At 47.0% G+C, this 11262-nt stretch overlaps 1 protein-coding gene across 1 annotated transcript; it reads left to right on the top strand.

Moving 5' to 3' along the window:
• The first annotated feature begins 477 nt into the window (after window positions 1-477).
• On the top strand, window positions 478-10969 carry LOC120480589 (high-affinity choline transporter 1). Its single transcript, XM_039673844.2, has 9 exons — window positions 478-769; window positions 1450-1642; window positions 5268-5381; window positions 5612-5767; window positions 5844-5992; window positions 6992-7135; window positions 7312-7465; window positions 8770-8987; window positions 10063-10969. Exons 2-9 carry the CDS (start codon window positions 1459-1461, stop codon window positions 10711-10713), a joined length of 1770 nt encoding a protein of 589 aa, XP_039529778.2. The 5' UTR covers window positions 478-769; window positions 1450-1458; the 3' UTR covers window positions 10714-10969.
• Window positions 10970-11262: the final 293 nt, after the last annotated feature.

The raw sequence follows: 11262 nt of genomic DNA, 5'->3' as shown, positions 1-11262 counted from the left end.
TGGAGAAATGGAGTATACACAGCCTGTTAGTGGAAGAACCCATGAAACATTTATTCTATGACTGTGTATTTACACAGTATTTATCGGATTGATATCGAATATCTAATATCAGTCAAAATTAAATAGGCCAATTAAGCTATCTGGTTAAGATATATTCTTTAGTATATAAAAATTTAGTTTAGAGCAGAATTTGGTGATTAATTTAATAATGCTGTGTGGAAAACACCATAAACACAAACAAAAATAGACAAACAATAAACCTACCATCATATAATTTAAAACTGAACCAAGGCATTATATTTAAAGATGCAAGAAACAAGACTTTCTCTTGTTAATTCTCTTAGTTATCCCCATATGTTTTCCTCTCTTTTATGTTTCCATTGAGCTATTATTGTAACTGTCATCATATTGTGATTATACATGTTATGTAAATGTAATTTTAAAAAGTTGAGTATCCTGAGAGAAACTGCTTGTCCTTTAGGTGGAGACTCGATCGGGTGAAGAGATAGACTAAAGACTGCCTCATGTTTCTGTGGTTATTATAAAAAGAAGAAGGGAACGCGGTTCACTAAATGAACTAGTATGATCTGTTGTTCATCTTTATTGATCGGGATTGTCCGCGCTCGCCCCCGCGCCCGCGCGCGCGCCCGGTAGAGCAGTTCTCGGCGAGCTCTTCGTCCTCCTCCTCCTCTCTCCCGCAGATCCTCCAGAGATGAGGTCCTGAACACCAGTTCCTCCAGTGAACACCTCAGCTCCTGCTCCTGCACAGGTACACAGCTTATTATCACCTGCTCATTAGATTACAGGGCACTGATACTTGTTGCTTCTTGTTGTTTCGTTTAAAATGGAATTGTTTTTCTAATAAAAGAAAGCAAGTTGCATTTAGATGCAAAGATTAAATAATGTTATTGATTACATTAAAGTGTTATGACAGCTCAAAAAAAACATTATGTAGACGCATAAATAGATAATTCAATTATTTTTAATATCCAGCGTGTATTATGTAGCGTATTTCTTTATGCGTATGTTGATCTAGACAGTTAAACATCAACCTGATTTAAACAGCATTCATCTTTAACTGTTTATGTACAGTCAAACCAAACATTATTCAGACACCAGATATCATTTATGTTTTCACTAGTGTTTGCTGGACACTATAGTTCATTTATGTAAATGAGGAGAGCAAAATAAAGTTAACTGGTGTTATCTATTTGTGTAGTTAAATTTACCAGCTGACAGATATTCAACATAATTCATGTGTGAGAGTCCAACAGAAGGACGGACAAAACCAGTCAAATATCCACTGATCTGAGACCTGAGCTCATGTTTATCACCATTCTCGAAACTATAGCGAATAGACTGATAATGTGAGAGAAATGTTGAAGACTCTTTCTGATTAGTACTGGTGTGTGTGTGTGTGTGTGTGTGTGCGTGTGTGCGTGCGTGCAGGAGTGAACGATGGCCATCCATGTGGACGGGCTGCTGGCCATCATCCTCTTCTATCTGCTGATCCTGGCGGTCGGGATCTGGGCGGCGTGGAAGAACAAGAACTCCGGGATCTCGGCGGGAACGGACCGCAGCGAGTCCATCATGGTCGGAGGAAGAGACATCGGCCTGTTCGTGGGAGGATTCACCATGACCGGTGAGGCTTCCTCTCCTTAGGTCTGACCTTTCACCTTTCACTCAAACATCTTCATCACTCTACAGCTGTTATAGAGCTGAACACTGTACGATGTAACCGATGTAAGTCAGATTTAGTAAACCCATTGCCCTAAAATGATAAATAAACTTCCCTTTCAAGGGAACTTCGAGCTGCGTCGAACGCTGTGGGAACGCCCCTGGGTTGTGCGTCATGAAGCACGTATGGAATCAGACCAATGAAGAGAAGGCACCCCAAAAACACAAGCGCATCAGCTTCTGTGCCTTCAGTCGTGCTATATGTGAATCTGTCCCTGTGTGAATATTGTCTGTCTTCATATAATACATTTATATATTTATATTTGAGAGAGATTATGGTGAACGAATAGCAACTTAAGAAGTGTGTTTCTAACGAGGACTCGCACTCCACCACCGTCCCTGGGGCTGCTGGGTGGGAGCAGTGCCGGCCGTCTACGAGCTTTCCGACCGAGGAGAAAAGGTGTCCATTCTTCCTGCCCTCTGGGGCCCGTTCTGTCAACCCCGCCTTCATGCTGGGGCGCAGACGGTCCCAGTGAGCGCTTTCCCGAGGGAGGAGAGAGGAGGGTCTCAGAGCAGTTGAACCAGTCGTTCCCTGCCGGTGTGCCGTTACAGGGCGCTGCGTTTGCTGCTCAAGTTACACCAGAGGCCAGTCTCGAGAGACCCTTAGTAGAATTTCTGGCAGAGTGGAAAAGCCTTCCAAAAATATCTCAGTGGGTCCTGCAGACAATAGAAAAGGGTTATGCTATCCAATTCAGGTGTCGTCCACCAAAATTCAGAGGGGTCCTGCCCACAGTGGTGAGCCCCGAGCAGGCTCTGGTAATGGAACAAGAGGTGAAAACGCTCCTTCAAAAGGAGGCTAGTTTGGAGTCAGGTTATTACAGCTGATATTTCATCGTTCCGAAGAAGGATGGGGGTTGCGTCCAATTTTAGACCTGCGCCTATTGAATCACTCGGTAGGGAAGCTAAAATTCAAGATGTTCACTATCAAGCTGATCATGTCACAAATCAGACCCGAGGACTGGTTTGTCACGATAGATCTAAATGACATGTACTTCCACATTTCCATCCTTCCACAACACAGGAAGTTCTTGAGGTTTGCCTTCGGGGGCGAGGCGTACCAGTTCAGGGTTCTTCCGTTCAGTCTAGCTTTATCTCCCTGCACTTTCACGAAATGCATGGATGCAGCACTAGTGCCTCTGAGGCTTCAGGGCATTCGCATCCTCAATTACATCGACGATTGGCTGATTTTAGCTCAGACGGATAGCGGTTCGGCATCAAAATGTTGTTCTCGCTCATATCAGAAAGTTGGGGTTGAGGCTGAACGCAAAGAAAAGTGTTTCCGCTGCGGCGGTGGCTCAGGACCAAGGGATTCTCCCTGAGGGGAAATCCGCTTCACATGATCAAAGTCACGCGGCGCTGCCTTCGTGCTCTGGTCATGTGGAAAGAAACTTGGTTCCTATCCAAAGGTCCTGTGCTGGGGGCTCTTTTTTGTCACATAACGCTAACGACGGATGCTTCCCTCACAGGGTGGGGGCGGTCATTAGTGGTCGTCCAGCCCAAGGTCTGTGGCAGGACCATCATCAATCATGGCAAATAAATTGTCTAGAGATGTTGGAAGTGTTTCAGGCTCTGAAACACTTCCTTTCAGACCTGAGAGGTCATCATGTGTTAGTTCAGTCAGACAACACATTGGTGGTCTCTGGTTGGAGGGCCTGCGGTCTCGCCGGCCTTACAAGTTTGCCCATCAGATCCTCCCGTGGTCCCAAAGGAAGTTATTATCACTGAGAGCAATGTATCTTCCTGGGTATTTGAATGTGGTAGCGGACTCCCTGTCGAGGCAGGGGCCAAGGCCGGGGGAATGGAGTGGTGGAGCTCCTTTGGTTGAGTTTCGGTCACGCCGAGGTGGACCTATTCGCTTCCAAGGAGACCACGCACTGTTGTCTGTGGTTCTCCATCAGTCATCTAGCCCCGCTGTGGTTGGACGCTATGGTGCAGTTGTGGCTGAGGTCACGTCTGTACACTTTTCCCCCGATTGCTCTGCTACCAGGAGTTCTGGAGAGGGGTCGCCGGGACGGGGTCAGCCTACTATTAGTAACCCTGTTCTGGCCGGCCCAAGTATGTTTTTGCAGACCTGATTTCTGTCCTGGATGGCTCTCCCTTGGAGCTCCCGCTCAGGAGGGATCTACTCTCTCAGGCAGGCAGCACGATATTTCACCCCCGCCCAGAATTGTGGAAACTGTGGGATTGGCCACTGAGGGTGCCCAGCTTTTAGATTCCGGTCTCTCAACCGAGGTTGTTGAGACCATTCTTCACTCCAGAGCTATATCTACGAGGAAGTTTATCTCACTTGCTTGTGAGTCGGCTGGTCAGCCTTCAGCTTTGGCTGTACGAGCCCACTCTACTAGGAGTATGGCTGCTTCCAAAGCTTTATTGTCAGGAGTATCTCTGAGTGATGTTTGTGATGCAGCTGGATGGTCTTCACCGCATACGTTTATTAAGTTCTATGACCTAGACTTAAGCTCTACCCCTGGGGAGCAGGTCCTCTGTGCGCTAGTTCTCACATGACAGTCACTTGGTCCTATGGCGACGTGGGTATTCGTGTTCCCACAACACTCCTCCAGCTGAGCGTCGCATCACCCTCTCGTGTTCTGGGGGCGTGGTTTTGGAAGGAGCCAGGGGGGAGTCAGTTTTCTGCTAGTTTCTCAAATTTACATACAGTGTCTTTAAGCATTTAGATAATTTACTTAATCGTTTTAAGGCAATGGGTAAAATACATATTTTTTAAGTAAGGGAACTGAACACTTTTTACAGTGAATTTTCCTGCGAATATGATGAAGGTGTGTTTTACACAATAATACAGAAACAGGACTGAGATACAAAACTGATGTTTTTACGATTTACGACATCATGCACAATGTTCGGTAATGAAAAGGAAGTTATTGAATTAGTGATTTGTTTTGAAACAAATTGGTTCTTATTTGAATCTTTTGTTTTAAAGGGGTTCGTTTTTTCTTCTTAGAAATTGTAATTAAAGCCTTAATGGATTATGCATTATACTCATAATGTACACCATAATGCATTATATCTGATCATAAATAAGTCTGACCAAAGGTAAAATGTATTATTCTGAAATTGGTTGTTTGTTGTGTTTTAATGCCTTATATTTTCTAAAAGTGTAACAGTGATTGGATGAGTATTATAATTGTGGTTATAGTTCAGTGCATTATAAGCTGCAGAATTACTGCATTACATAAAGGCTTTAAGTACGGTGTTACTGAAATAGTTAATTATTCTTTCTTTCTTTCTCCTAAATATGCTAATTAGAACTGAAAGTATTAAAGAAAGTCATTAACTTGTTCTGTTTGGTTAATTGGCATATTAAAAATGAATGAAATAATCAAGGAATATTTATAGTGTGTGTAGAGTTATAGTGTGTAGAGCTGCTGAATAAGACACACACACTCACTGACTGACAGTGTAAATGTGTGTGTGTTGAATATTGTGTCAGTGTGTGTTGATGACAGTGTTGAGGTCCGTGTGTGTGTGTGTGTGTGTGTGTGTGTGTGTTGATGACGTGCCTCTGTCTGCAGCCACATGGGTGGGCGGCGGCTACATCAACGGGACGGCGGAGTCAGTGTATCTGCCCGGCTCCGGCTTGGCTTGGGCTCAGGCTCCGTTCGGATACGCGCTCAGTCTGGTCGTGGGTGAGACACCTTTACACTGATCACTCCATCATAATTCATGCATTTAAAAGTGTATTTCAGCACCTCACTGTAATGAAACGAGAGGATTGTGTCTGCGAGCTTTGAGCTGAGATACAAGCTTCTGTAAAACACTCAAGAATAAATCTTGTCAGGCCAGTTTTCAGAGCCACTCTCCAGCATATGAGCTCTGGTTCTGGTCATGAGCTGCTCTCTCTCTCTCTCTCTCTCAGGCGGGCTGTTCTTCGCCAAGCCCATGCGCTCTCGAGGATACGTGACCATGCTGGACCCGTTCCAGCAGCTGTACGGGAAGAGGATGGGCGGCCTGCTCTTCATCCCTGCGTTACTGGGAGAGATGTTCTGGTCAGCGGCCATCCTGTCAGCGCTAGGTGAGCACACACACACACACACACTGGTGAAGCTCCAGCCTCCATCAGTCTTCAGTGTGTCTCGTCCTCTGCACAGGGGCGACGCTCAGCGTGATCGTGGACATCAACATCAACGTGTCTGTGGTGATCTCGGCGCTGATCGCGATCTTCTACACGCTGGTCGGAGGACTGTACTCTGTGGCCTACACTGATGTCGTCCAGCTCTTCTGCATCTTTCTGGGTTTGGTGAGTGTTCTCTACAAACTTGTAAGACAGAAAATATGACGTCTCGGTTATGTATAAAACCCTAGTTCCCCGAAGAGGGAACGAAACGCTTCATCGTAGCGCTGGGGGAACGCCCCTGTGTGATTGTGTCATGAAGCACGTATGGAATCAGTCCAGTGGTGTGACGAGACGTAAATAGCGGGTGAAAACCAAGAAACTTTATAAAACGGTTAGTTCGAATCCTTGATTCTGATTGGTCAAGAGCTGTGCTTTATTCACGATAAAACACGGCTACGACCGCTTCACCCAACGGCTCTATTGATCGCTGTGCAACACTGCGGTTCTGTGCTGTTTTTATTTGAGCTTTCATGCGTTTTACACATCGGAACGTTGTTGCTGTTCACGATCAGGGACTATTTTTTCTAGCGGAAAGACGGCTTTTAGTGATTTTACTTCAAGAAAGTTGAACTAATACATTGTTTTTTACTTTAATATTGTGGGGCAACCGTTTTATAAAAGCAATAAGGTACTCGAGGCAAGTGCTGTATCGTGAATAAGTAACGGCTGAAGGGTGTCGTTAGGCACGACGCGAAGCGGCACAGCCTCTCGTACCTTATTGCTTACATAAAGCACACCTGAACCCAACAGTGTCAGCTTCTGATGTGCTGAAGCAAGTCTATCATAGCTGGCCATCTTATTTGCTCAAGATGATTCCTGAATATTTTCATTTTCTGTGGTTATCACCAGTTTTTATTAATAATTTATCTTTTCTAAATGCAACTAAATTTCAAAGGGTCTTCCATCAGCAAAACAGCTGAACAAACATGACTTTACCGTGCAACTATTAATTCAGCTTGTGCTTTTTGTCTTTTTACATAAAAAAATAATAGAGCAACTGGGCGGATGGGTTTGTTATTAGAGTATGAAATGACTCATGGCATCTTTAATAAGCCACAGTATTGATGTTGGTGATCATTGAGAGACTGATATTCCTGACCGTGAGTGCATGTGTGTATCCAGTGGATCAGCGTGCCCTTCGCTCTGTCCAATCCTGCCGTGTCGGACATCGGAGTGACCGCCGTCACCGCAGTGTTTCAGCCTCCGTGGCTGGGGGAGATCGACCCGTCCGACGGCTGGATATGGGCCGATAACTTCTGCCTTCTCGTGAGTCTGTGCGCTAACACACTTGCATCTTCCTGCATTGATCACTGATAGTGCTGATCATATCCCGTAGTCTATTGGTATCTGTGTGTAGGGTTAGTGGAGTCCGGCTGATCGATGACGACCCGATCCTGCTGCTGTTTTAGTGTGTGTGTGTGTGTGTGTGTGTGTGTGTGCAGATGCTGGGAGGGATCCCGTGGCAGGTGTATTTCCAGCGGGTCCTCTCGGCCTCCTCTGCGAGTTATGCTCAAGTCCTGTCGTTCCTGGCCGCTTTCGGCTGCCTCGTCATGGCCATCCCGTCCGTCCTGATCGGGGCCATCGGGGCCTCCACAGGTGAAACCTTCCCTCGCTCTCTTCAGTCCAACACGGGAGTGCCTTAAACTGCAGTTCCTCCACTGGCCACTAGAAGAGACTCAGTCCCATGAACCCACATGTTAAAATGCCCAACTTTACTGCAGAAAAAAACGTATTCAGAGCCTGGCGCAAAAAGTGGTTTTGGTCTATAGGGGAAGGAGGGGGGGGGGCTATGCCGAAGCCTCTACGCTATAGAGTATGTTGTCCGCATTCACATGTGTCGAGGGAGTGTGTGAAACCTGAGGGAGCGGTTCTGATAGGCCAATCACAGCACTTGCGTCCACGTAAAATTGACGTGTTGCCACATTTTTCGAGAGGTGCGCGTTAGTGTGCGCATCAGGATACGCTCGCTACACACAGCCCATGACGTAGCTCCCGCGGGAGGTCGACACAGAAGTATAAATTGGGCTTTAGCATCACATCACCTCAGCTAATCTCGCCTCTTTGCCAGTTTTCGTTTATCCAGGATTGGCGCGCTGCCAAGATGGCGACGCTGCTCATTTGGGCTTTAAAAGCGCTCCTCAGAAACACACGGGTGACGTCACACACACACACTCCGCGCAGTGCTGTGCACAGTCTCGGCAGACAGGCGTCCGCGCAGCAGCTCTGAGATCAGCCGTTGGCGGGCTGCTGGTTCCAGATGCTGCTGTCAGGAACGATCCAGGAGTTTCTCTGAATCTACGGGGACTTCATTACTGCTGTTGATCGCAGAGTCTCAGTTAATCAGCAGATGTTCACTGAATTCACTAAAGGCATTACGTCTTGTACAGATAAATGAGACATAGCATGTTTATTTTCTACTGTAGATTCTATTGCATACAGTAAAGTAGTTCACTTCAGAATTGAACGTGTGTTCCGGGTCAGAAATGTAGAGTAGAATGTAAATCTCCAACTCATTTTCTCCTCATACTTCAAAATCATCTGACATCATAGTTTTACCTTCCATTTATCTACCTTTTTTGTAAATGACGTTTGAATCAGTCTTACACGTTTGCTCTGTAAACACTGGGTCGGTTCTTACGCCTACGTCACGCTTGACCTTTCACCCTGATCACGTAATGTGTGACACATTACAGCTCGTGCAAGACCAGCATTAGTGGATAGAAGTATATAAATGTTTATTTCTTCATAAAATGTCCACTGGTTTGTCTAGATCAGACTCTTATTCCTCGGCTGGATCGTGTTGAGACTTTAAAGCTCAAAACTCACTTTGGATCAACTTCAGTTGTGTTAAACTTATAAATAGAACTTGACTTGACTCTCCTTCTGCTGTGTGTGATCAGACTGGAACCAGACGTCGTACGGGCCGGTTCCCCCGGTGGAGAGGGACGAGTCGGACATGATTCTGCCCATCGTGCTCCAGCACCTCTGCCCGCCCGCCGTCTCGTTCCTGGGTCTGGGCGCCGTCTCCGCCGCCGTCATGTCCTCCGCCGACTCCTCCATCCTCTCCGCCAGCTCCATGTTCGCCCGCAACATCTACCAGCTCGCGTTCCGGCAGTCCGTGAGTCCACTCATGTCCACTTACGGGTCTCATTCAGTCATATGCACTTACTGGACAAGCAATGTTAAACTAAACAGAAATGTATTCTGTATATATGAAGATTATTGCTCTCTGACGTTGCAGGAAGAATAGAAGTGTCACAACATGAAATGTAACAAACAGAACCTTTTATAATGACAGCATTTTTATAACCGTTTTGGTCACATTTGGTCGGGGAAAAAATAGTTAGCTATTTTTATTATTATTTGCGGTCAAATCGGTGTCACCTTGAGCAAAGTAATTGCATTCCTGCTTTAAAACGAGCGTTCGTAAATATTTCAAATAAAAGTTGCACTCAAGCGGCCCCTATAAGCAAAGAACGTCATGTCATAAATGATACGAAACCTGTCGGAAACCCAGCAACGGCGATGATTAGCTTTTGTTCCATTTTCTCGTAACGAATGTTTTACATCATATGTTTCTCCGGAATCAGCCAGCGCGAAGGACGTCTATATTCCGATTGGTTGCTGGCGTTTTGCTGCTGAACCGCGTCACAGCTCATTACCATGAAGTTGAGCATCGTTCAACATTCCGCCCAAACGTGACACCGATGGATTTGACGCTCAAGAAAAGCAGTTTCCATTGAAAATGAATGACTTCCGGACACTTTGGAAGCTCAAGTTGACGGTGGTGTGAACGTACGGTTAGTCATTTATCAGTTGCGTCTTGCTTTTCCTTGTTGACTAGTTTCAGTTCTCTCAGTATAAAAGTCTTCTCTACTGACTGACTCGCTCAGAAAGACATCTACAGGAGAAATAATGCTCTGTTGCTGTTCACGGTCAGGGTGGGACTATTTTTTCCAGTGGAAGGAAGGCTTTTAGTCATTTTACTTGATGAAAGTTGCATTGATACATATTTTTGGGTTTAATATTTGTATTTGGGATTGACCATTTTATATAAAGCAGTAAGGTACTCGAGACTGTGGTGTACGGTGAATAACTCACGGCTGACTCGTGTACCCTATTGCTTACGGATAATGAGTCGTTGCGTAGGGGTCCGCCCTGACGTCGTGTCGTGTCGTTTGTGTCTCCGGCAGGCGTCGGACCGAGAGATCGTGTGGGTGATGCGGATCACCATCTTCGTGTTCGGAGCGCTGGCCACGGCCATGGCCCTGCTGACGGGCTCGGTGTACGGCCTGTGGTACCTGAGCTCGGACCTGGTGTACGTCATCATCTTCCCTCAGCTGCTCTGCGTGCTGTTCGTCAAGGGCACCAACACCTACGGCTCGGTGGCGGGGTACGTGTTCGGGCTCCTGCTGCGGGTCGGCGGCGGCGAGCCGTACCTCCGGCTGCCTCCCTTCATCTACTATCCCGGCTGGCGGCCGCGGGAGAAGCAGCACCGCCTGACGCTGGAGGTGGAGCGCTACGTGGAGCAGAGGTTCCCCTACAAGACCGTCTCCATGCTCGCCTCGCTCCTGAGCAACGCCGCCTTCTCCTACCTGGCCAAATACCTGTTCGAAAGCGGCGCTCTCTCGCCCAAGTACGACTTCCTGGACGCGGTGCTTTCCAAACACAGCAAGGAGACGATGGACAAGACGACGCTGGTCACGCACGACAACATCGTCCTGTCGGAGCTGGCCGCGGTGAAGCCCAGGCACGGGAGCTCTCTGGCGGGAACTTTCGTGAACACAGACGTGCTGACGGACGAGGACACGGTCAGCCCCGACGCCCAGCGGAGACACTGTTGAAGACGACTCAAGAGGGAACACTGGCCCAAACTAGTGGGACTTTACCGTAATGTGACGTGACCTTGTGATGGTATGTCTGAAACAAGCTTACGTTTATTCACTTTTTTACAACTCTTATAGAACAACACGCTTTCAAACGCGTCGGCTACTGTATATGATCTAGATCCTCATGTGTCGTATCAGCATACAGCGAAAGCAATCAGTGGCTGTCAAGCTCCAAAGATGATAGAAAAGTGTCCTATTCCAATATTAGCTGTCTTAGGGCCGTTACATAGTCAACGCGAGCTACGCGAGAAAGCAACGCGAGTGACGCGAGCGACGCGCTTCCTTTCATAGTGTTAAAGCAGACGCAAGCGTCACGGGCGATGCGTAAAATGCAATACACCGGTCACGCAACAGAGGGTAGTAGATTTTTCACTGCAAACCTGAAAAAGCGGTGAAGCTCGTGAAGGCGTGCGTGGCTCTCCACAACTTTCTGGCATCCACTGAACGTGCCAGATACATGCCCGCCACCTTTGTGGATGCGACGCCTGACACCGGAGAGGTCCA

The sequence above is a fragment of the Pimephales promelas genome, chromosome 7 (genome assembly GCF_988280905.1).
Source record: "Pimephales promelas chromosome 7, fPimPro1.hap1.1, whole genome shotgun sequence".
NCBI lineage: Eukaryota > Metazoa > Chordata > Actinopteri > Cypriniformes > Leuciscidae > Pimephales > Pimephales promelas.
The sequence above is the reverse complement of the archived record's forward strand: the minus strand, read 5'-3'. Positions and strand labels throughout refer to the sequence as shown.